The sequence below is a fragment of the Ascaphus truei genome, chromosome 3 (genome assembly GCF_040206685.1).
Source record: "Ascaphus truei isolate aAscTru1 chromosome 3, aAscTru1.hap1, whole genome shotgun sequence".
Taxonomy (NCBI): Eukaryota; Metazoa; Chordata; class Amphibia; order Anura; family Ascaphidae; genus Ascaphus; species Ascaphus truei.
Genome location: NC_134485.1, coordinates 306,887,316 through 306,914,809, shown reverse-complemented (window position 1 = coordinate 306,914,809; position 27,494 = coordinate 306,887,316). Strand labels below are relative to the sequence as shown.

The following is a 27,494-nucleotide window of genomic DNA, read 5'->3' as shown; positions in this document are numbered from 1 at the left end:
TAAATGCATTGTATTGTTTATGATATTTCATAATTGGAAGCTCAATAAATGAAGTGCTGAAATTACCAATAATGGTTTTGGTGAACAATGTCTTGCTGGACCTCCAATTACTGACGGGGTTACAGTAAGTCAGTACTGGATTGCTATTATACTTGGCAAACCCCAAGCAATATAAACAAATATGTTCTTTGATTTCTATACCTTCCATGATAATGACCTATGGACAAGGTTAAAGTCAACTATATTTAAATTGCTTTAATTGACTGTCATGGAAACAATAATTTAATTTGTATGCAACTCAAGCTGCAACTGGTAGGTGTAGGTTAGCATATCAAACTGAGCATGTATCTGCTATTGAGTGGAACAAAAATAACTCAAATAGTTTCTTAAATAGTAATTTAATTGGCTGAATTTGATATGCTTGCTTAAAATATAATGTAATCTACTGTATTTAATGACAAAAACAGCAGGACTATCAGTCTGCCCAGCAATAATAATCAACTGGTGATGGTAATGTAGTTTATTATAACAATCACACAATCTATAAATGGTTTGATTCAGTAAAGGAGACTGAAAAATGTTAAATGTAATCAATTGGATAGCTCTATAGTACATTCACAACAATTCAAATTTCTTTGGTAGCAGGTAACATATGGCTAGTAACATAACCCGTAAGCACTTACTGTACACACCCTTTTGCAATTTAGTGTGAATCATTAAACCGTGCTACCCATTGCTGCCTCTTTAAAGTTGTGGTGTTAAAGATTTGCATATGCCAGAACACCAAGCAATCTTATATTATACTGTAATAAAATGACCAGATTTTTATCTGTGTTACAGAATGTGAGTATCCTAATTTACGTTAATCACCTATCCAACTCCCTACTTTCCAATCACAATTTTAAACCCCCTATTCTCTCCCCTCCCGCCACTCCCCGTCCTTTTAATTAAAATCTTGTGGGGTTTAAAGCAGTTTATAAGCTTCTAACACACAACGTCACAGTTGAGGTTAATTTGTGGTTGCATGTGCTTATTAGATTCTTGGCAAAATTCTCTCGTGGATCAAACAAACAAAGTTGTGGAATTACAACAAAATTCAAACATGGATGAGTGCAATAAAAATTTTACATATCTTTCCATGTACTTACTGTATCGGAATTACGTTATGGAAGACCAAATAAATCCAACATTTTATATTTCTACACTTTCCGATTACAGTGTGTGCTTGCTTGACGATCTCAGCTACATAACAATAATATGGATCTAAAGTACTTTCATGGTTAGAACAGACCTAAAAGAATGATAATGTTTAGTATGCTGCAGGATTTGAGTTGTAAAATATTCAGAAATGTGTGCATACATTATATACACTGTGCAGTATAACACCGTAGACTAATTTCACTACTAATACAAATGTTATTTCAGAAAACTTACAGTATACTGTATGCATCAAGTCAGTACTCTTAATAAAACAAAAAAAATCACTAATATTGAATTAGTGAATTGTTGGTGATATTGTTCTTTCTAGTGAATTACAACTGTGTATGTATATACATTTTAACTCTATCTGTGTGATACACCTAATTTGGAAGCACTTTAGGTTTCACAGCAATGGGCAATTAACCGTTTAAAGCTTGTTGTCAATGCATATTACTCCTTACTCCTCAACAAAAATGCCCAAAACAAAAAAATCTTCTTTCTAAAATCCCATCTGTTGACTAAAACATTATATACAATAGGCATGGCAATACAGCTTTTACAAACATTTAACTATTTGCAAAGTCCTTTTTAAAATACTTATTTTGTTTCAAGGATAGTGTAGGTTATTGGTCTTTGGGCAAAATTCAGAGAGATCCTTTTAATTTCACATATATTTCTGGGATATTGCTTCCTATATGCATTGTCTAATTAATGAATTACAATACACACTATAAAATACTGTACACTTCATCTATATGTTCTTGTATTAGTTTTGCACATATTGCAAGTGTTCATAAGTTGATCCGTTATCATTTTGAGACCAGTGACATGTTTGGCTTTCATTTGTTCATTATGAAAAATAATCAAAATATTGTAGGCCTAAATTACAACTAGAATTGTAGTTGTACACACCAAGTTTGAAAGAAAAAAATGTGTTCTGCCTTTGCATGACTCTTGGTTTTGTACAGGTTTATTAAGTTTGTGGCATATTTATACAAAGTTGCACTACCTGTGAAGTATTTAGACATTCGATTTTTAAACTTGGTGCATCTCTGCTTCCTTACTGGTTGCCTCAACACCTGTGGATTTTTTATTCATGAACATTGTTTACCAACCTTTCACCAGGACTCAAAAGCAAGACTGCTTTTGGGAGTAACCAGTTAATTATCAAGAACACATGCATGCATTTGGCTCATTTGTGAATGTGCGATAAATTTATAGGGGCATATGTACTAAGTGTAGCTAAATTGGCGCATGTCAAACTCAATTTAAAATACCCTTGTGTGCCTGCTGCGTCAAAAATGATTTCTTTCATTTGTTTTGGCGCACAGAAATGGACTGCGCTTGGCGTACAGATGTAAATGGTATGTACTAAAAATTATTTTTTCTGTGCACCACAAAATAAATAAAAATGTGAGGCTGCGCTTCTAAGTTTTTAAAGTAAACCAGTTCTATCCACATGTGTTGTCATTATGGTTTCATATTTTTCTACAGCTTGGTAAAATATGTTGAGGACATTTTGAGCTCTAATAATGATCACAAAATACATGTTTTTATTACAACTTTAAAACATGTGGCAGAATGGAATTAAGATTGGGATTTACAGGGTGACATGATCCACTGCAGTATTCTTTGTAGTCTTTAATTAAGTTGGTTTATAATAAAGTACCAATGTTTACATTTTCAAAATGTTGTGGAATTTACAAGTCAATATGAGACATAATAGGACACTTAACAATGTGCAATCTGTGATCGTTTGTATTTAAATAACAAGACATTGATATTGATGATAACACACAATCAAGTCAGTCTCTTATCAATCTTTTGTCTTGAATGGAGGTGCAAAAAGCAGTCATCTAAGGCTGTTCAATGACATTGAAAGAATAGGAAGTGTGAGTCTGAATCTTCATATGTAATATCTTTATATGTAAGTCACACGTGTCAAACTGTCTGTTACATGATCTGTCTTATACAATATTTTTTGCTACGAGTTCATATATCAATAGAATGTTCTTCACAAGTACTTTGCAGAAAAATAGTTATATTTCTGAATTTTCTACATTTTTGAACCCCAAATCACCCAAACGTGTTCATTTTAGGTATTTATGACAAAAGCTCACAAGTTGCCAATCATATTGTGATCGTTGAAAAATCCCATTGATCGTGGTGTGATTGCTGCTTCAGAGCTTATTCAATAAACCCCTAGGTCTCCACTCTGCCATAACCAGGTTTTTTTTTTTTCTATTGCCCCCATCCGAAACTCTTAAATACTACTTCAAAAGTTGCTATTTAAAACAGATACTTAATTACTATTAAATTCTACCAACTGCATTATATTCATCCTAAAGGCCTAACACTAGCAGATCACTTATATTACACTGCACATGTGCTAGTAGTAGTTTAGAGTAAACCTAACACTAGTTATCAAATATTCTGATGCGGTGCCATGAAATCTCAAGTTTTTAGATTTGAGAGTATGACCAGATTGTAAATTAAGGCACCGAGGTCAGTCTTTTTTCACCCCACAAGTTTGCATGTTTCCTTTGATGGAAAATAATTAATAACAGAACTGTTCCTTTTAGTAGAGGCATTGAAAGCTATACCATAGTAAAAACAAAATAATGAACACTAAACTGTAGCTACAGTAAGAGCACAAGATAAAAATGACCTATGTCACATGTCTTGCAATTGCTTAAGGGGCTTTCTCTATATCAGTCGATCGTGCGGTTTTGGGACAATTTCCCCTTTTACATCAATGGGGAATTTTGGCGAAAAACAGCCTGGTTGGATGCTTCATTGGATATAGAATAAGGCTTCTTGTTGAGACTTAATTTTTAAAGTGTTTCTTTTTTTTGGGGGTGGGGAGGGGGGTGAGCACCCAGCAGTAAGCTCCTTGTAACATAGAGGACAACACAAGTTTAATTTGACTAGTATTTTTGCTGATCTCCTTTTAAGATTTTCATAGATGTAGATTAATTGCTTTTGTAATATGCTTTGCAGTATGTGATCCACTTTGCTAATTGTTGTGAGATTGGAACTTAAAATGTTAACATTATTTCTGAATCCTTTAAAATCTATACATGTATATCAACTTTATATTTTGGAAAGTTGTTTGTCTGTCCACTATACATTGGAAGACCTCAAATCAAACCAAATTGTGCATGATGATTCCTGAGATCAAGATGCAGGTTTTTGTCTGTTTGGATACAATTGAATGCCAGTTTGAATGAAGATAGCAGACTGAACCTTTCAAAACTATACTTATTTTAAATAAATTAGGCAGGATTGTATCGTGTGTGTGTGCGTGTATGTATGTATGTATGTATTTGTGTTTATATGTACTGTATGTGTGTGTGTGTGTGTGTGTACGGAAAGTATTATCTGACATTTGCCCCCCCCTCCCCCCTCTCACTTACCAGGCTTGGCAGTGACACAGTGGGAGCGGAGCAGAAGGAAGATGTTGAAGCAGCGTTGGCTTGGCTGTGGTCGTTGAAGACATCCGATCGGAGCAGGAGCACAGGAGATGGCAGGGGCGTACCGCGCTGTAACATCGGAAGTTGACCGGCGTCTGACTTCCGGCACCAGTGTTACATGTACCTACCCTGCCCTTTCCTGTGCTCCTGCTTCAATCGAATTTCTTCGTCTGCCACAGCCAAGCCACCACCACCCACTATCTCATCGTCTTCCCAATGCTGACATCGTCTTCTACTACCACTCCACTGCCTAACTCTTGTGCTGCTCCACTCCCGCTGTGTCGCCAACAAGCTTAATAGGTGTGGGGGGGGGGGGGGGTGTTAGATAGATACACATTCATATATTTTAAATTGAAAAAAATCTTCATTAAAGTGTAGTTAAGATTTGTTAGCAAATCTTTCAAATGTCTGGAAATTTCGAAGGTAAGGTGACACGCAAGATTAACTCCTCCCCCCGATGCTTTGCTAATGTTAACATACAAATCAGTTGTATCATTTGTGATGTATGTTTATGTGCCTGATGGAACAACTACAAATATTGTTTAGCCAATAGCATTAGAATACAAGTACATATTTTTTTAGTTTCGTAGTAAAAAAAAAAGTTATCCATTTATAAATGTCAGTATTGTTTCGTTTTTTTAGAATTCCTGGGCAACGCCGGGTACATTCAATTAGTGTTGCAATATTTTGGGGGCATATAGGACAAAACATATGCAGTAAATATGTTGTTGCAAAAAAATTGGACTTTGGCCATGTAACACTTATATATTGTTTTATTATTTGTGCAACATTTGAATTTTAAATTGAAAAACAGATATCACAAAACATGAAATACCTACTGATTTTAGGTTTATTTGTGCTACACTGCCTTACCAAGGAAATAATACAGTGCTCAATTCAATGTGGCAATTAATTAAACAATTAGATATTTCAATATTGCAGAGATCAGGGCTGAAGTTCTAAAAGCATTTTTTAAACGCACACTAGTGGCTATTTTAAGAGCTAAAGCAAAAAACAAACACACTTTAATATCTCTAGCATAGAAAACCACTAATGTAAATTATGTCTCAGTATTTGATTCAAGTTAAACTTTAAGGAAAATTAGCAATTTTAGGGCAATTTGTTTCAAAATGTTTGACTGTTTAATGGAGCTGCACATGGATTGAATATGTTAAGCAATCTATAGAAGGCAAATCACACTAATAAACATGCCTCTATTCACATTGACACCTATACCTGCAGCATGTTTTTTTTTTTTTAATAGACTTCTTTTGGTATTTATAAACGAAGATTGTAAACAGAACTGCTGTTGAGGATACTTTTTATACACCAAAAATAATTTCTTGGGGTTTAACCTTGTAGATATCTTTCAGTATTATCTGTTATGAAAAATAATATATTTCTTTATTGAGATGAATGCAGCTTAAAACAATCATTGTATCAATAATAGTGGTTAGGATGACAGTCAGATTTCGTCATGGTACGTTAAACTTTCACAGGGAAATTAATTGCTTTCTCTTATAACCCTTGAATCCAAATCATATAGCGTGAGACAAGGTTTAACCACAAACATATAGGAATTGCACTACCAGATAGGCCTTTGGAGTATTTATGTACACTGCATTATAGGCCTCTTGAGCATTGAAGAGGTTAAACCATTATGCACCTTGAAATGATCTAACCCTGCACTGGACACGTGCAATTGCATTTGATCAAAATCAAATTCAGATTTAAAGGTAGTTGCAGCCACAGGGAGAATAAATGTACATACAATGTTAGACTGTCTTCACAAACATATCAGAATAATGTATTGTTGTAAAGTAAATAACATTAAGGAGCAGATTAAAAGAGGAAATAAACACCTACTGTAATCCAACAGTATAACATTTTGAATTTAGCTGGGATATATTTCACACAAATTAATAAGAATTATGGTGCATATTGCATTACATTATGATCCTATATTTCACTTTAAGAACAGTGTCTGGAACATCCATTGAAGTAAAATAAAGTATACAAACAACTTTTGAGGTATAATTGGAAAAAATAACTAATAGAAGAATACTTTATGACAAAATATAGCTCATTACCAAAGAGGTTATGTATGAGTGATGGATTCTAAAAGCTTTGAACTATCAGTGTAAAGCCAGAAGGTGGCAGTAATAAGCTGATCTTCAATCTTAAGCTTTCTCAAGGAAATAAAGAAAGGGAAGAAATTAAGTCAGTCAAAGAGAAGAACTGAGAGTGAAGGTTGGCGTATGGAAAATGGAGGATCAGAGGATTTAAGACCACACTAAACTGTTGAATTCTAGCAATTTACACTACCGTTGGTTAGCTTTCGGTGTATTCCCTTAAAATAGATGTAATGTATTTTAATGCAGGCTCTACTAAATGCTGTGAATGAACAATTGAAGTACGAGCAGAGGCAAATACAAAGGCTTCAGCTTTTTGCAGAATTCAATACGCTGTGTCTACTACTTTAAAAACAAAATAGAGGATGAAAATAATCTACACAAAGCCAATGACTGGGAGCTATCTTTTCGTGCTTTTCTAACTCGGAATCTGATTAATTATTTTATTTGCAAGATCACTTGCATGCATAAAAGCTGAAGAGAAGTAATTACCATCCAGGACTGGTTGGATTACTGTGTTTTTGTATATTCTCTGCATCTCTTTTGAAAGGACGCTAGAGTAAGTAAGACTGGCTCAACCCTTTTTATCTTCAAAACTGCAAAAAAATATATATTTTATGTTTTATTAAGCAAAATAGTGGGTTTCTGAAATAGGTATAGAATATATGATGCAATCAACTAATTACCTTGAATGGGAGGCATAAGATGTTTTTGGTCAATAAAATCAGCTTAACTTTTGAATTTGTATTATCCAAATATTGAACTGCCTGAATACACTGTATTATTTACCTATTCAAGCCTGTTAGGAGAAAAAGAGAAAATAAGTATTATTCAGAATATAATTTGAGCTAATCAACTTGAATGAGCTGAAGTCACTGGTGCTCTTGCTTTAACATGGAGTCCATACAGATTTTGTAGCTATTGGTGACATAAACAATGATTGCTGTGTATTCTTTTCAACATTCAAAATCAGAATTGCATTTTGTTTACATTGTATGATTTGCCACAGAATTTCAATAAAATCAATTTACTAGTGAAGCGAGCAGGGAGGAAGTCTAATAAGAAGGCGATGTTCGGCAAAAATAAAAGAGCAGTTGACAAAATCTAGCTGTGAATGCAGCAACTGTTCTCTATTCAACAGTGATTTTTTTTTTCCGTTTTATAATCTGTGCATCCAGCCATGATTTGCCTGTTGATTTGTTCCAGCCTGCACAATGAAACCTGGAATCTAACTGAATACAATTGTCAGTTGTAAGCTGATGTGGCTACTGGCTTTGCAGAGAAAAAAAAAACTGTGAAAAATGACTGAATTCAAGCTGTGATTGTAATACTTTTCAGTTGATGATCAACTTTGATGGGTTCCTGCATTTTGGATTTTTTCCAGATAGCCTGCAAATCCCTACACGATGTAATATTCATGTTCTGTGTTGCTTGCAAATAGAGATTATGTTAAACAGAATAAAAATTGAAAGTTCTTAGGACAGCTGACAGTGTATGTTAGATTTTTAAATGCAGCAAATATTCTTTTAAAAAATGTCACATTTTATTGCCTCTTCCAGGTGTTTTGGACTTTCTTAATCAAATTATGGACACTATCAACAATGTAACTAAGCTCGCTTCCATTGCTGGTGTTTGTGTTGTTTATGGACCTATTTTTCACTACACTGTCTACAAATTGTATGTGTAGATTGAAGTCTATCTAACCCTAATTGGAAAAGATAATTCACATCTGCTTTTAACCAATCTGAGATATGGAAAACAACTGGATTTTCTTGCAAATAGTGCAATCCCTAATACTGTGAGTTCATGTGCTGTATGTTTATCCTCCATTTCTTTTTAAATCAACTGGAGTTTTAGGGAGAAAGGTAAAAAAGTGAGACTAAAATAAAATTAGCAAATCTGTATACAACCACTCTCTGGGATGTACTTTTTTACGTGTTTTTTCTTCTCCCTTTGGGGTCCTGATCAGGCTTTAAGAAACTTAAATTATTCTGTTCCGGAAGAGAGAGGAGCTAGAACTGTGATTGGCAACATTAATAAAGATGCAAAACTGAGCATCCCAGAATTGAGAAGAAAATCTAGCTTCAGAGTGTTGGAGAATTCTGCCCCTCACTTGCTCGATGTAGATCAAGAAAGTGGGCTACTGTTCACTAAGCAGCGGATTGACCGGGAGACCCAATGCCGGAAAAGCCCTAAGTGTTTGCTCTCTCTAGAAGTATTTGCAAATGATAAAGAGATATGTATGATTAAAGTGGAGATCCTGGATATTAATGATAACTCGCCCAGTTTTCCCTCTGAGCAGATTGATATTGATATTTCAGAAAATGCATCTCCCGGAACAAGATTTCCTCTGACAAGTGCACAAGATCCAGATTCAGGCGATAATAGTTTGAAGACTTACATGATAACGCAGGGTGAATCTGGCTTGTTTTCTTTGGATGTAATATCGAGAGGTGACGGTACAAAATTTCCTGAGCTAGTAATCCAGAAAGCACTGGATAGAGAAGAGCAAAGTCAGCACAAACTAATTTTAACTGCTTTGGATGGAGGTCATCCTCCAAGATCGGCAACTGTGCAAATAAATGTTAAAGTTATTGATTCCAATGATAACAGCCCGGTTTTTGAGGCACCTTCTTATATGGTAGAAATCCCTGAAAACTCCCCCTTAGGCAAAGTTGTAATTGATCTCAATGCTACAGATTCAGATGAAGGCTCCAATGGTGAGGTTTTTTATTCATTTAGTGGCTATGCCTCTGATCATGTTTGGGACATTTTTTCAATTGACTCAAGAACTGGTCTGATTCAAGTGAAGAGTAACTTGGATTATGAAGAAAATGGACTTATTGAAATCGATGTGCAGGCACAAGATCAAGGACCTAACCCTATACCTGTGCACTGCAAAGTGACTGTTAAAGTAGCTGACAAAAATGACAATGTTCCATCTATTGGCTTTGTATCCGTCCGGCAGGGAGCAATTAGTGAGGCTTCACCTCCTGGTACAGTTATTGCTTTGGTCCGCGTTGCTGATAAAGACTCAGGGAAAAATGGTGAAATGCAATGTCGAGTCCTTGGCAATGTGCCTTTCAAGCTAGAAGATAATTCTGACAATTTCTACACTGTTGTAACAGATCGGCCTCTTGATCGTGAGATACAGAATGAATACAATGTGACTATAATTGCCAGGGATAATGGCAGTCCACCTCTAAATTCCACCAAGTCGTTTATGGTCAAGATCTTGGATATAAATGACAATCCTCCACGTTTCTCCAAAGCAATGTATGTGTTGCAGGTGTCTGAGAATAACATTCCTGGGGAATACTTGGGTTCTGTCCTTGCACAAGATCCAGATTTAGGGCAGAACGGCACAGTGTCTTACTCAATCTGGCCTTCATATATTGATGGCGTGTCAATCTACACCTATGTCTCTGCCAACCCGATCAATGGTGCAATTTATGCTCTTAGGACGTTCTACTATGAACTGACAAAATATATTGAATTTAAAGTGCTTGCAAAAGATTTAGGCTCTCCTCATTTAGAAAGCAATGCTACGGTGAGAGTGACTGTATTGGATGTTAATAACAATTCACCAGTCATTGTTTTACCTACATTGCAGAATGATACAGCAGAGATCCATGTACCCAGGAATGTGGGCATAGGGTACATTGTAAATACTGTAAGGGCAATGGACAAGGACTTTGGAGAAAGTGGCAGATTGACGTATGAACTTACACATGGGAATGAAGAGCACCTCTTTGAAATGCACCCAGTGACTGGAGAGTTAAAAATACTAAATCCATATTGGGAAGTCATTGCTCCAGTAGTAGAGTTGGTGGTCAAAGTGACGGATCATGGTAAACCATCACTTTCAGCTGTGGCAAAACTCATCATCAAAGCATACAATGACTGTTTTCCTGAGGGTGAGCCAAGAATAACTGCAGAACAACAGGACTGGGATACATCTTTACTTATTATTGTTACTTTAAGCACAATTTCTTTACTATTGCTGGCTGCTATGGTTGCAATCGTTGTCAGGTGTAAAAAGGAAAACAAACAATTGAGGCCATACAAGAGTAGAATAGCAGACTTCAGTCACCCTCAGTTAGGGAAAATAAAAAATAAAAAAATAAACAAGAATGAAATTATGTTGGTGCAGAGTGAAGTGGAGGAGAGAGATGCAATGAATGTTGTGAGCAGTCCATCACTTGCTACATCGCCAATGTATTTTGATTACCAAACCAGGTTGCCCCTCAGTTCTACTCATTCAGAAGTAATGTACCTGAAGCCTACATCCAATAATCTGACTGTTCCTCAAGGGACTGTAGGATGTCACAACAGTTTTACAGGACCAGTTAGCAACACAACTGAGATTTCTTCCACTTGGATGTCCATAATTCAGGTAGGGACATTTTCATATTCTTTGGACTTAACAATGGTGTTTAAAAACAAAATGTTATTGTAGATTTGAATTTAGTGTGTATAAATATATATAAAACTTTTTTTAAACATTGCTTCAGGTTCTTCAGTGCATTGCACATTAGTGCATAACTGACCTCCCCAACTTTCAGAGGGTTAAAAATAATCCTACAACATTAATCCAATCATTTAATATTTAACATCAACCTTAGTCCAATTGTACTGCTCCATCTTTAAAACCTGTTTTGGAAATTGTACTGTATATAATGAATATTGTGTTTGAAATTATTCTATTTTTAATAAGTGGCATACAGTAGTTGGTAGCGCTGTATACAAGCACACTGTAGCCATATTAGTTCAACCAATTGAATTAACCATTGATTGGAAAAATATACCTGTCCACGACAGGCTGTCAACTCATTGATTACAAAGGCCATCTGTTGATGTTATGCAAGGATTTCATACAACCTATTTATCAGTACAATTTTATTGATATAAAGTCAATGGGGGTTATTAACAAAACAGTGATTGGTACATTATTACACAGAAACTCCCATGAACTCTAATGGGAGAATCTGTGCAATGGTGTACCTATTTGCACTATCACAGTTTAATGAATAACCTCAATGTATCAAGCACATTTCCCCCATATGCGACAGCTGGTGATTTGCGAAGTGTGAAGAAGGTGTTACATGACGTGCATATTATAATGATATTTATCAAATTGCGTCTCCTGATTTCTCCTTTCAATCCCAATAAAGATCTACCAAGTTTAAGGTGGCATAACTCTGACTTCTTACAATCGGCACCAGCTGTAAGAAATGGTTTCTTACATTTGATGCAACTATGCTCCAAAAAAACAGTGCATAGCATCAAGATACACTTCCTGTGCTCAGAAATTACCTTGACACATTTTCAAATACTATTCTAAGAATAAACAAAGAAAACCCTCATATAAAAAAAAAAAAAAAAGAACACACTTGCAAAATAATGTTTTTGTCATATAACTTTGTGTGTTGGATGATTCAATATTAAAATAAGTAGATCTTACTCTACCAATTTAAAAAAAACACTGTCATTTGACATATTACTTAAGTACAGGTGAACCCCATTATAGCGCGACCCGTTATAACGCGAAATCGGTTATAACGCGGTTTTCACGTGGCTCCTGTTTTTTTTTAATTATTTTATTTAAAAAATTATTATTTTTTTTAAAAAAGATTTTGGGCAAAATTGGGACAAAACATTCCCCCCCCCCTGCTCACAGCCCCCCTTGCTCAAAGTACACCCCCTCTCTCACAGTATCCCCCCCTCTGCTCACAGTACCCTCCTGCTAAAAATATCCCCCCTGCTCAAACAGTAACCCCCCTCCCTGCTCAAACAGTAACCCCCCTCCCTGCTCAAACAGTAACCCCCCTCCCTACTCACAGTAATCCCCTTCTCAAACACGGTGTTCACATGGTTTTCTGTGGGCACTCTGTGCACTCGCTGCACTCGGTGAGGGCTGAGGGCCGTGTGTGTGCGCGCCGTGGCCGTTTGTGCATGCCGTGCGCGTGGGCCGTGTGTGCGGCTTGTGAGATGTGGGCTGCCTGTTCCCCCTGCTCCTCTGCGGTTCCGGCGTGTACTGTCCCGGCGGGGTCATGTGACGTCACGGCATGGCAACGTGACCCCGCGGGGTCATTTGACAGCAGTAACCATGGAGACGCACTAAATGTACAACATAAACATGACATAAAAGTTTATTAAAAGGATTACAAATTGAATAATAAGCAACACAAATGAAGTGATAACATATAAAATACAACAAAAAACCTCTGACCCCCTCTGCTCATGGTTATCTCTGTCATTATTATCCTACAACACACTGTCCTGTCTGAGAGCTAGTATAATACTGTACATACTGTACTCAGGTACTGTACTTAAGCCCTCCAGATCAGTTGTTAAAAGCCTCAGGTTTTCAACACTAGGAAAAGGCATACTGAAGACCCCTGGCAGGTAGAAATGGCGGAAACTTCAACCAAACGTAAGAGGTTTACTGTTCAAGAAAAAAGTGCTGCGCTTGACAGAATAAAATCTGGAGTCACGCAAACCAAAGTGGCTAGGACTGAATGAGTCTACAGTTCGCGGATGGAAAAAGGAAGAGGAGAAACTTCGTGATGCAGTTAAATCCATAGAAACAGACGATGGACTGAAGCGTAATCGTTTGCGTGAACCTAAAGACATCCAGTTGGATAAAGCTGTTTTTCAGTGGTTTGTCCAAGAAAGATCCAAAGGCATGCCTCTGTCTGGACCCCATCTGCAAACGCAAGCCAAAAAGTTTCACAGCCAACTTCACGGCAATGCTTCAACCTCCTTCGCGGCAAGTAGTGGATGGCTAGATCGCTTTTAAAGGCGACATGGAATAAGGAAAACCGCTATATCAGGAGAGATAAGGTCAGCTGACGATGAAGCTGCATGCTCGTACCCTGCCCAGCTTCAGAAGATAATTGAAGATGGTGGCTATACTGCAGAACAGGTTTATAACTGCGATGAGACCGGACTGTGTTTCAAAATGCTACCGAATACCACTCTGGCCTGTAAGAATGACGAACAGCGTACACAAGGATTTAAACAAATGAAAGACAGAGTGACTGTACTTTTTTGTGTGAACCAAACTGGAAATCACAAACTGAAGCCACTTTGTATTGGCAAGTTTAAATCGCCGCGGTGCTTCCACCATGTGAATATGGGTACTACGCCTTTTTTGTATGACTTTAGCAAAAATGCCTGGATCACTGCCAGTATTTTCAAAAGGTGGTTTCATCAACAGTTTGTACCAGAGGTCCGTAAAAACTTACGGCAACAAAGGTTGGATACTAAAGCTTTGTTGTTACTTGATAACTGCCCTGCACATTCCCCGGCCGAGATGGAAAAATAAGGGTTAGCTACTTGCCCAAGAACACGACATCCAAAATACAGCCACTGGATCAAGGCATTATTGCAACCTTTAAGATGAACTTTCGGAAAACGATGATACACCGAATAATCACAAGTGATGATCCAGTTACGTAATTTTTAAAGAAAATGAATCTAAAATAAGTTTTTTATATTGGTGGCGAAGCATGGGAAGCGGTCACACAAATGTGCATTTCGAAATGTTGGCGAAACATAACAGGTGCACGTCCAGTGCCGGCTAACGTTGAAGTCGCAAGTGACAGTGAAGACGATGCTGACTTTGAGGGGTTTATGGAGGAAGAAGTCACCACCGCCAATCTGTTATTTGCAAACTATGTTAATGAAGGCCTCACAGAACAGGAAATGGCCAATGCAGAACGAGTACTGGAACCGTTCCTTGATACGGAAAGTGGGGCTACAATTGACTCTTGGGTCGATGGGGACAGCAGCTGTCCTACTCATGAACATATGACGGACTCAGAAATCATGACCAGGGAGGATCCAGGCGGTTCCCCTCTCCCCCCCCGCCTTGTACCCACATGTAACGTACAAATAAAGACAGGAAACGGGAACTGGAGGTAAAATGGCCGTGGCTATTTATTTATACAGAAAACCTAATGGGGTAAATGCACTCCCTGCCAGAGTGCTCCTTTGACAGGAGGGGGAGGGGACGGTCAGCCGGCCCTCGAACTGCTGACCTCGTGTCCCCTATGCGAGCGGGCTCTCGAGGTCATGGATAACTGACCTTGCCCGCTCGTACTCCCCCCGGGCTCAAACGGCCCAGCTCCCAGTCTGGCAAGAACAAGCACCTACCCCCCAAGAGCCGCCGCGACAAAGGCAAAACTGGTCAATGACCCCTCCTGTTCGGAACCTCGTTCCTTTCACTCAGCACAGTATCAGCAGTTCATGCTGTAACAGAACAAAGAAACATTAACACGTTATACAATGCCTAAGTCCACATTCCTGGGAATACCCTGGCCCTGTTCAGCCCTCTGCTGCCGTTCATTACATGATTGCAATCACTACCTAAGGGGATGGGTGGGCGGGAATCGTCTGGCGGGCAGCAAAAGAGGACGTGCTGCCCGCCAGCCTGGCCTTAAGAAGGCTTTCCGGGAACTCCTCCCCTGGGCCGGGAGGGAGGTGTGGGGGTGGGCCAGCGAGGGGAAGGCCAGACCCCCCCGGTCATGAAGCCCCCCCGCCTATGGCTAGGGAGGCCGCTTGACCAGGGAGGATCCAGGCGGTTCCCCTCTCCCCCCCGCCTTGTACCCACATGTAACGTACAAATAAAGACAGGAAACGGGAACTGGAGGTAAAATGGCCGCAGCTATTTATTTATACAGAAAATCTAATGGGGTAAATGCACTCCCTGCCAGAGTGCTCCTTTGACAGGAGGGGGAGGGGGCGGTCAGCCGGCCCTCGAACCGCTGACCTCATGTCCCCTACGCGAGCGGGCTCTCGAGGTCATGGATAACTGACCTTGCCTGCTCGTACTCCCCCCGGGCTCAAACGGCCCAGCTCCTAGTCTGGCAAGAACAAGCACCTACCCCCCAAGAGCCGCCACCGACGGGCCTATTTAACCCCCCTTAAACTAGGCCCGTACCGCCAACCCTGCCAGAACCCTCTCCAAGCCCTCCCGCAAACTTAAATAAGTCTATCCCGCCCGGCATGACTAGCAGCGGGACCCCTGCTCATCTACCAGCCCTGGTTTGTCCTTACCGTTCCACCTGGGGATACCAATCGCGCCCGGAGCATCAGTTACTCAACTTGTCATGCTTCCTAAAGATGCACTGAGAATCTCTTTCTCCGCTGCGCTATTCATCACCCGGAGCTGCAGGCCGCCACTGCCCCACGCTATCTGGGATTTCTCCCCCTGCGAGCTGCCCAATCCCCCTGCGAAGCTAAACAACCTGCAAACGCGCTTATCCTGTCTCACAGCTAGCCCTTTCCTAATGCTGCCGGCTTCATACCCGCCCTCTGTGACCCCTGGGGAAGCGACCCTGGCGGTGGACTGGACCACGCCTCTTCCCTGGCTCACTCCGTGTCGAACCCTGCCAACCGTGACGCCTTGCCATATAGCCCTGATGTCGCCCTACCCGCGACCCCTTACCATTACCAGATACGCCGAATGCCATACCTTCCACGGCGTGTCCCCATCAACCGCCGGCAGGGGCTGCCCCACCGCCTGTGCAGCGCGTGATGCTGCCAGGTGGGGCAGCTACAGTGCCCATGACCCCAGCCGTGGCTGAAGAATTGAAAGACACCGGGGTCAGGCTGATGGCACTGGGATGGGATTTACGGCGCCAGTGACCCCGGCCGTGGTTAAAGTTGGATTAGGAGACACCGGGATCAGGCTGGAGGTTGCCGGAACGGTATCTGGTGCAAAGCTTGTAGCATGCCTATCAATGCTGTCATGAAAATTGCCTTCCCTGCTGCGCTATGTGCCGCTAGTATAGTGCCCGCGCAGGCCCTGGTCTCGCCTTACCCCTGCTGCGCCACCTGGGATTTCTGCCGCCAACCAAGTTCCTAAACGCGCTCATCCCGTTGTGCAACCGCCCCCAATTTACCGCTGCAGGTTCCTTACCGGTCCTTGGTGTCCTGGGGCAGCCGCATGGTCCGGCCAGAATGCACCCGCTTTCAGCTGCTGTCAGTGGCTCCTACGTCCATTGATTAAAGCATTGGCGCCGCCCGCGGTTGCGGGTGGCCGTCCTGGTCTTCTCAATCCTGCCGATTCTGCAGGCGATCTCCTTATAGCTACACCGCCCGCGTCAGCAGCGGGTGGCCGTTGGCGTGCCGTGACACCCTGTCTCGCGTCACGGTGGGCTGAGGCCCTCCATTTGCCGCTGGGGCCCGACCTCAGCGCCGAACCGCCTTGTCCTGCATCACAGTGGCCCTAGGCCTCCCCATTACTGCTGGGGCCGACATATCCACCGTGACGCCCTGCGGTCTGTGGCCAAAGGCTGCTGCCCTGCGCGTGGCTCCTGACTCCCGCCTGGTCCTTAACCTGCATCACAGTGGCCGTAGGCCTCCCCTTCCACGCTAGGGCCTGACCTACCCACCGTGACGCCCTGCCTTGTAGCCTGTGTACGAAGGCTGCCGCCCTGCGCACGGCTCCCAACTCCCGCATTGTGCTGCCCCCTACGCTGAGACGCCCCCTTCCCACGGGGAGCGACCCTGGCGCCTGACTCCTGCCTAGCGCGTGACCTGTGGGGAAGCCACCACGGCCTTGTCTGCCACCCTGCGCTGGCCTGCTTGACACCATGTACACAGCCGCCGGTCCAACCACCCTCGTTATGGTTTTCCGCCTCGGCTTGATGGCTAAGCTGCTCGGCTATCGCTGCCCTGCTGCGGAAGACACCCACTGAACTGCGCGTGCCTAGGCCCTTAACTATCCAACTACTCTGTGAAGTGTGCTTGCTGAGACTATCTAAATGGCGTGCTAGGCTAGGGCAACTATGCCGACCACCAGAGCCGCCGAAATACATTCAAGCGCACACTTAAACCGGCCACCCCCGCCACCATACCTGGCCAAGGGACTATAATGTAGGTGCACCAACGCAGGCTGCCCAGTTCCCCCTTAGAAACATAATTGCTGACGAGGTGAATAAGGTAGGTTTGCCAGTCCTCATCGGTATGGCTTCCACCAATTAGCCAACGAATGGGGGTGGGGGGGGGTCACCTTTCCCATATCATGGGTAATGTCTTTGATTGATTCAAAGTGTCTTGAGGTGTGTACCCAGTCCTGTGAGACACCAGCACCTCACACCATCTGTGCTGTTTACCTTGCTCTCAAGGCAGCACCACACCTCAGTCAACTGACAACCGCTTAACCAGCACCTTAACGCAATAGCAGAATCTACCATCAAAACCCCATCCACTATTAGACGGCTTGAATATCAAAACGGTCACCTTAACCGAACTCCTGAAGAACTATTCGAGGAAATGCAGTGCAAACAAATTTTAAAGAGTATGCCACCCGGCTGGACAGACAAGATCAGCTCAAAACAATAAACGTTCCTCTACCCTGCATTCGTACCAGTTCGCCACCAACACGTGGCACGACTATAATCGTACCTGTCCCCCTTGCCCCTACAGCGCCATGCAGTAACATTTACTTATATAAAACCTGACAGGCTTAAGAGTTTATTGAATCCGTACCAACCGCTTGGCTCATAACAATGGTGAGGGGGGGGGGGGGGATGGAGGAGGAAGGGAAGATACAAAACCCAATCTACTATAAACAGCCTATTTAAACAGCTTACCTATTAACACTGATCAATATTACGCACGGTTCAACATACCCTATATACATCTACCCGTGCCCATACACATGTATACGCCTACATGTGCCCACACCTGTATACGCCTACATGTGCCTATACGCATGCCTACGCCTACATGTGTCCATACGCATGCATACGCCCCTACGCATGTATACGACCGCACGCATGTACATGCCCACATGTGCCCATACCCATGTAGTATACGCCTACACAACTGAATACACCCCACGTGCCCATGCCTACGTGCCCAAGCACATCCCCACGTGCCCATGCACATGTCTAAATCCCCACGTGCCCGTAATCGTCTGGCGGGCAGCAAAAGAGGACGTGCTGCCCGCCAGCCTGGCCTTAAGAAGGCTTTCCGGGAACTCCTCCCCTGGGCCGGGGAGGGAGGTGTGGGGGCGGGCCAGCGAGGGGAAGGCCAGACCCCCCCGGTCATGAAGCCCCCCCCGCCTATGGCTAGGGAGGCCGCTTTCTAATCCTTTGCAGTGAAAATACTGATTTGGATACTACTGAAGACGATGAGGACGAGGAACCAGAGCCGCCACCAAAGATCACAGAGGCGCTCGTAGGATTACAAACAGGACTTAAATTTCTAGAGACAGAAAACATCGATTCAATTACAATCTTGCAATTAAAAAGAATCATTGAAATCGTTAAAAAGAAGAAAAGAGATGCACTGAAACAGACAACCCTCGATAGTTTTTTTAAAGTGTATTCTCAAGCTGTTTTTATTATGTACAGTACTGTATGTTTTTTGTTGTACAGTTGTTACATGAACACAGAGTGCATTACACTGTTTTCACTTTAATTTGGGCTTACAGCCCCATTGTTAATGTTTAAACAGCAATGTACAGTAACTGGAATGTTAGATGTACTGTATAAAAGCTGTTGCGAGTTCAGTATGTGATGTATCTACAGTGGATACTGTATGTGTTTTTGTGTGTTGAGCAAAAAGTTATTTAACGTTCAGTACTTTATTTACAGTATTTATGAGAAATGAACAACACGCTAATTGGTGTTTTAAATACAGTACTTTATTGTAGAATGCATCAATAAAAGTGTTAATACTGTACAATTGTACATTTTCTGTATTTTTTATTCTACTGCTGAGGTTTTAAACACACATCGACACACTGTCACACACACACACTGACACACACTGACACACACACACACACACACACACACACACACACACACACAAACACACACACACACACACACACACACACACACAATGACACTGACACACACCCTTACACTAACACACTGACACACAATGACACTAACACACTTACACACACACAATGACACTAACACACTTACACACACTTAAACACACACACAATGACACTAACACACTTACACACACTTAAACACACCCTTACACTAACACACTTACACACACTTAAACACACACACACAATGACACTAACACACTTACACACACTTAAACACACACACACACTGACACACACAATGACACTAACACACTTACACACACTTAAACACACCCTTACACTAACACACTTAAACACACACACAATGACACTAACACACACACTGTCCGCCCATACAGTCTGTGTAGTGTTTAGTCATAGCCAGGAACAGCGCATGTGTCTGGATGTGGAGAGCATTGCACATGGCTCATGTAAACAAAGCAGGGACGCCACAGTCTCTTCTTTGAAACCCGATCCCATGCACATGCGCAGTGCCATCGTAACACAGCAGTGATATGCTGGGCATTCTGAACACTGACAGACACCGGGAGCAGAGCTGCCAAATGCCAGGTAAGAGATTTGTGCGGTTGCCGCTGCCCCACCGGGTCTGGGAATGCTGGGAGAGTTCTCAGCTTTCCCTCCGGCGGACGCGGTAGGACTGATGCGGCGGCCATCTTTTTTTTTTTGCGGCGGCCATTTTTGTTTTTTCGCGACCCCGTTACTAACGCGGTGGTCTCGGGGTGGACCCCGAGGACCACGCTATAAAGGGGTTCACCTGTATGTGTAATAGTTATTTGAGAGCAGATATACTTGCAAATGCTTGTAATGGCTACATACTAGTGAAACATTTTTTCACTTGTTTTTTGGTTGCAAACAAATAAAAAATATTCAATATTATAATCTAAAATTAAACAGGATGTATTACAGAAAATAGTTTTGCTAATACTGAGTTAGTAAGTGTTGTGCATTAGCAACTGTTGATTCATAATACAGTTTTAAATGTATACTTTTAATGGGAATACATAAATGTATGAAAAACTAAGTACACCCTTACTGCTTCCATAGGAATTAAGATGCTACATAGCAGACAGGTGCTGCTAATCAAATGCCCTTGATTAATTGATCAGCAACTGTGACCACCTCTATAAAAGCTGAATTTTAGCAGTTTGCTACTCTGGAGCATTCAGGTGTGTGTTAACACAATGCCATGGAGGAAAGTCATCAGCAATGATCTTAGAGAAGCAATTGTTGCTGCCCATCAATCTGTGAAGGGTCATAAGGCCATTTCCAAACAATTTGAAGTCCATCATTCTACAGTGAGAAAGATTATTCAAAAGTGGAAAACATTCAAGACCGTTGCCAATCTTCCCAGAAGTGGATGTCCCAGCAAATTCACCCCAAGGTCAGACCGTGCAATGCTCAGAGAAATTGCCAAAAACCCAAGCGTTACATCTCAGACTCTACAGGCCTCAGGTAGCATGTTAAATGTTAACGTTCATGACCGTACAATTAGAAAAAGACTGAACAAGTATGGTTTGTTTGGAAGGGTTGCCAGGAGAAAGCCTCTTCTCTCTAAAAAGAACATGGCAGCACGGCTTAGGTTTGCAAAGTTGCATCTGAACAAACCACAAGACTTCTGGAACAATGTCCTTTGGACAGGCGAGACCAAAGTGGAGATGTTTGGCCATAATTCACAGTGCCACGTCTGGCGAAATCCAAACACAGCATATCAGCACAAACAACTCATATCAACTGTCAAGCACAGTGGTGGAGGGGTGATGATTTGGGCTTGTTTTGCAGCCACAGGACCTGGGAACCTTGCAGTCACTGAGTCGACCATGAACTGCTCTGTATACCAAAGTATTCTAGAGTCAAATGTGAGGCCATCTGTCTGACAGCTGAAGCTTGGCCGAAATCGGGTCATGCAACAGGACAATGATCCCAAGCACACCAGCAAATCTACAACAAAATGGTTGAAAAAGAAAAGAATCAAGGTGTTGCAATGGCCCAGTCAAAGTCCAGACGTCAACCCAATTGAAATGCTGTGGCAGGACCTTAAAAGAGCTGTGCATAAACAAATGCCCACACACCTCAATGAACTGAAGCAACGTTGTAAAGAGTGGGCCAAAACTCCTCAACAACAATGTGAGAGACTGATGAAGTAATCATTTTCTGTATGACTTTAAGTTATTGCTGCTAAAGGTGGTTCTACAAGCTATTGAAACATAAGGTATACTTAGTTTTTCACACATGGCTTCACCATTTTGGATTTATTTTTGTTAAATAAATCATGACACTGTGTAATATGTCATGTGTTATTGTTCATCTGAGGTTGTATTTACCTAATTTTATGATAAAGAAATGTTGGTCTGTGAACCAGGTCAAAGTATCCGGTGCTCGAAAAACAATATTGGCATCTTTAAGAGAGCTAGAACTCTGGCTGCTTCGATCTCCCCTAGTCTCTTTAATTCCTCTACATCTGATCACATCTCAGGTATACCGTTAGGGTTTCATATTTGCGGTCATTGTACTCTTTGCAAATATTCTAAACCCATTAAAAAATTAACTATACAACCTAAATCTAGCTACAAATCTCTATGTTCATCAATTGCCACACAAGCTTCGTAGTATACATGATCTTGTGTGGCTGTAATAAAATGTATATAGGGAGGACCATTAGGCCCCTTAAATCTAGAATGGCAGAACACGCTAGATTGATCAAAAAGAGTGATCTGGAACATCCGGTGTCCAACCACTTTACAGAGTGTCATCTAGGAGGTATTGACAATTTTCGCTTCTCAGGCATTGAACATATTGTTCAACCGACAAGAGGAGGTAATAGATTAAACTTTCTCAATAAAATAAATGTACTGGGTGTTTACTATGGATACCTTGTACCCCAGGGGGTTAAACTTTGAGTGGGAACTCAAGCACTTTTTGTTTGAATGATTATTCATATAGTTCCCTCTCAGTCATTTGCCCTTGGGATATGGGGTTCTACATGTACCATATGTTGATATACGTTAATAATATTTTCTATGTGTTATATACATTATACTTTTTCTATTCTAATAGATCTTGGCAGTTTGAATATTATTGTATTTATGATTTATTGTGCTGAATAGAGATACGGTTTACATATTGATTTTATTATCTATTAAAAGTATTTTTTTAATTATATGTTTAATTTAATAGATGTTTTTAAATTGCTTTAGTTCCCTTTTTGTTATATGTTGTATGTAGGTTTTGTTGATTTGTTTTGTTATATGACTACCCAATACCTCCCCCATGACATTGGCTGATTAAGCTAATTAATTATATATCACAGCTGATTCCATGGGGGAAGGCTCTATATAATCAGGGCATGTCTCGCCTGATCAGCTACTCTTTGATAGGGCGCCCTGTGCGTGAAACATGTCAGAGTGTTATTAGGATGTCTGTCCTTATGCTTTTTTTTAGTCAATAATTTTTTGAAAGAAAACTTTCGTGTCCTATACTACACTGGTTTGGCTGTGCTCCTACTTGGATAAAGATATACTGTACTTAATTTTAAGACCTGCTAAGGAACAGATGATTGTTATTATGTCTTGATATGTAAAACCATAGAATTCAAAGAGGGTGTACTTTCTTTTTCACACCACTGTATACTGGAAAATGCATGCCTAAATGTTTTAGAATATGCCTATTGTATATGGAATCTTAACTTGAAGTGATTGTAGTTGTACCAAAATTATAGGGAGATACAGTGACTTGAATGACACTATAATGTAGTCCTGTTCAGAAGACACCAATTTAATCAATTAACACTATTCAAAATTCAACAGTAATAACACATTTTGTCATAAATCAGTTACTGACTGGCACACCAAAAGCTATCAGCCTGTGGAGACTTGTAACAACCCTAAACTGCCAAAATGAGAGCTTGTGATAGTATAAACCTGTTAAAACAAAAAAAATGTTCTTGCTAGTATGGAGAATTTGGTTTGCCTCTTTCAGTGTACAGGAGGTCTTTTGAGCAACTGAATGTGCTGACAAAGGCTTTTTTTCGCTGCATCAATCAAAAGGGAACCAACTGTGTGTTATAGTTAAAAGCTCATGAATGGTGTGAATCAATGCTGTTTTCATGATAACTTAAAGCTGCAGTTCAGTCAATATCATGCATGTGTGTTTTTTTTAATAAATCAGTTCTGTAGTAAGAAAAAATATTTTTAGCATTTTCTGTTTTTAAAAAAACAACTTTGAAAGACCAATTTTCTTGTATTCTATTTTAACAACCATTTGCTAAGGCACTGTCCCGTAATGTCCTGTCACAAGCCCTGGCACACCCCTTTGTCAGCCCTGCCCTCCCTCTAGCACATGTCAGTGCAGGAGTGCTCATGAATATTCATGAGCTTCCACTGAGAGAAAGAAGCAGAAGAAAAACAGATCCCTTCACTAATGATGTCACCAAATTTCGCCGATCAATACATGGAGAACGAATTGACCTGCAAGCTATACAGTTCTTTAGGTAATTAGAGATTGCACACATGAAACTATTGAAGTAAAAAAATAAATAAAAATAAATAAAAAAGACTGAACTGCAGCTTTAATCCCATAGGGTGTTTTTTTTTTTATTTTAAGCATTTTTCCTTTTTGTTTTAAAGTAATTATGGATGTTTTCATTACACAAAAACAGCTAAGTGGAGGGCCATAGGTACATGATAAAAATACATTTACAGGCATTTATTTATTTTCAAAGACAATAACAATTATTTTTGTACCTTCTTTCCTGGGACCATTTTAATTGTAACATGGAACCCGAGCATTAATCCTTTCGTGAATAACAACATTTGAACTCTTCATTGCAAGACCCACTGCAAAATTATATTGCAAACCTTACAGTAGTCAAGATTAAAATATTGCATAGTCATTGTTGGTAGACAATGGAGTAAAGAGGCTACTCAGCACTGCACATGTTAAAGAGTCACATAAAAACAAAAAAGTTTTTTTTTTAAAGGTCTTGTATCATCTACTTAAGACAGCTTCTCTGTGATGCACATTTTTTTTAAATGGGAGCCACGTTATTACCGTGTTATAAGCGGATCCGCGTTGTAGTGGATCGCACTATAATGGGGTTGAGCTGTAATTGTATTAACCCATTTAATTGGACCAACACTTGTAAAACATTTTATAGCTAAATTCACAACGAGTGTGTTAAGCTCACGAAAGGGATCAAATTCTTCCCTATGGATTATCCATTATCTTGAAATATTAGCTGCTCATTTCCTTGTTTTATTGGTGTGTCTGCTTTCTAATCCAAGACATGTTTGAAAATTAGACGTCAACGGATATTTCTTGGCATCATTCAAATAAATTCAAATTCCCACTTTCACATTTTGGAATGTATTTCAATATTGAAATCACTTCTATTTTTCATCTAGATCACATATGCAACAGTTAAATCTTCTCGCAGTTTCCAATGTAGGGAATTTTGCAGGAAACTGAAAATGTGGTTGCCATTGTGAAGAAATGTTTTCATAGCTAGTCTAATTAAATGCAGCTCTTTTAATCATTGCTACTTACAGATAGACGAGCTCTCATATATATAATACAGTATTTTTGTGTTCTGAAATGTATTGTCGTTTTTAGATTTTGGCTTTTGTTTTTCTATGAGAAGACAATTAAAAAAGACAATGTTATATGAATGTTCCTCATTTTTGCAGTGCATGTATATTTTTATTGCATTTATATGTTTTCAGATCCATTCAGACAGTGCTGTTACTCATAATTGCAATACGTTTCATTTAAAGATTTTGCAAAGGCCTGGCAGGATTGCAAACATTCACTGAACATATTTTAACCTGACCCTGGATCAAATTGATTGTTTCCTTTAAAAATTGCCAGGAATATAATAATGATATATTTGGTTATTCATTCATTTGTGAAAGTGCCGATTGGGGCAGTATTACACAAGACTCTTATCAAAGTCAATAATGAATCACCCCCTTTAAAAATGCACCACTATATAACATAATCTAAGCATGGCTTTAAACCTTTCTTCTCCACTTTGTAAGGAACCGTGATCCTCGGTGCGCTCCTCGCTTACCCCGATCCGCGACCGAGTGTTCCGCTTCTCCAGCAGCACATCTCGCTTGCCGGCGAATACCAGCATCCCATCTAGGGGCGCGTGCGGACCACACTCTGCACTAAATGCCCTCCCCGCAGGCCCCGCCTCCAGGCTTCGCTCACGCAGCGACGCCACCGTTGCGCAGTGCGCACCTACTATACACAGCACTCGCGCACATGCGCAGAACCTTTCTTGCTCCTCTGCCTTTACTACACCTGTTGCTGATTCCTCTGCCAGTGTATACTATGCTATGTGTGCTATCTCTCCAGCCAACCACAGCGTGGCATACTCCTGAGTATGCTCCAACCTCATTGGACAATCTCCCTTTATATGCTCAGCTTCCACACTGACAATTTGGCTGAGCATAAACCTTCCTGCTAGCGAAGTGTTTACTGCTGTCTTGCCTCCACAGTCTTGTCCTGCTCCTTGTTCCTGATGTTGGCTACTCTACCGGACTCCGCTCTTCTGTACTCCTGATCTCTGCTACTTACAACCATCTGCACCTCTCCAATACTGACCTCGGCAAAGTACCACAACGATCCACCTCTCTCCAATCTAGACCACGGCTAAGTACATACTATGATCCGCTACTCTCCAACACCGACCTCGGCAAATATTACTGACCATCCGGTCCTCTCCTACCCCGACCCGACTACCTTGATCAATCTACACTCCAGACGCACCCACGCGGTCATGTCTTGTTTGTGGTGAGCACTCCGTTGCAGTATGCTCAGCCCATAAACATGGACCCTGCTGAGGTGGGGCGAGTCTTGAGCATGCACGCCAGCATGTTTTCCAAAATTGAAAAATACTTTGAGCAAAATGATCATCGCATGGAGTTATTGCACCAGAATCTCATGTCCCTTTCTGTCCGGGTACAAAAACCACCTCCTAGTCCTGTCCCTTCGGGGCCTTCGTCTGCAACTATTGCTACTATGCCTATGTCTCCCTCCTCTGAACCCCGACTTCCCACACCCAACCGATATGGTAGTGACCCCATGGGTGCAGGGGTTTTCTGAATCAATGTTTCATACAGTTTGAACTTATGCCTAATCGATTCATTTCTCAAAGATCCAAGGTGGCGTACATTATATCGTTACTCACTGATGATGCCTTGGCCTGGGCTTCTCCCATCTGGGAACGAAGATTGTATCTCACCCAGAATATCGGACAATTTACCCGGGAATTCCGCAGAGTATTTGATATTCCTGGCCACAAGGTAACTGCCACTTCCTCTCTTTTTCATATTTCTCAGGGAAGTCGATCCGTGGCCAGATACGCTTTGGAGTTCCACACTATTGCCGCCGAGACTGGATAGAATGATGAGGCGTTAACAGCTGCCTTCTGGCAAGGCCTTACGGAGATTTTAAAGGATGAGCTCGCTGCACTTGAACGCCCCACTGATCTCGAGGAACTCATCCCCATATGTATTCACGAAGAGAACTGAAAGATCCCATCATCGGCAGCTTACTCCGAGGGTTCCTTCTTCCCATGCCGGTACAGCTGAACCCCTTCCGCCAGATATCCCAGAGCCTATGCAACTTGGATGTAACAAGTTGTCTTCCAGCGAGAAACGGCGTCGATGCGACGCCGGTCTCTGTCTCTACTTGTGCAATCCCGGACATCAGATACACATTTGCCCCCACAAGTCAGGAGAACGCCAACTCCCAAGGTCAGGGGAATCACATTAGGAACACTTTCTACATCCCCTATCACAGCTAAACAGCTGCCTA

The 27,494-nt window shown here is 41.1% G+C and overlaps 2 protein-coding genes across 2 annotated transcripts in view; both read left to right on the top strand.

The window, feature by feature from the left end:
- LOC142489728 (protocadherin-17-like) overlaps positions 1 to 27,494 on the top strand; it is a 159,299-nt gene that overhangs the window by 4,948 nt on the left and 126,857 nt on the right. The window contains exon 3 of the mRNA XM_075591048.1: positions 2,532 to 2,564. Within this exon, the coding sequence (XP_075447163.1) occupies positions 2,532 to 2,561 (30 nt within the window). The 3' untranslated portion in view covers positions 2,562 to 2,564. The remainder of the gene's footprint in view (positions 1 to 2,531; positions 2,565 to 27,494) is intronic.
- The window catches only part of LOC142489727 (protocadherin-17-like), a 408,720-nt gene continuing 388,604 nt past the window's right edge, over positions 7,379 to 27,494 (top strand). Inside the window, exon 1 of the mRNA XM_075591047.1 lies at positions 7,379 to 11,201. Coding sequence (XP_075447162.1) covers positions 8,727 to 11,201 — 2,475 coding nt within the window. The 5' untranslated portion in view covers positions 7,379 to 8,726. The remainder of the gene's footprint in view (positions 11,202 to 27,494) is intronic.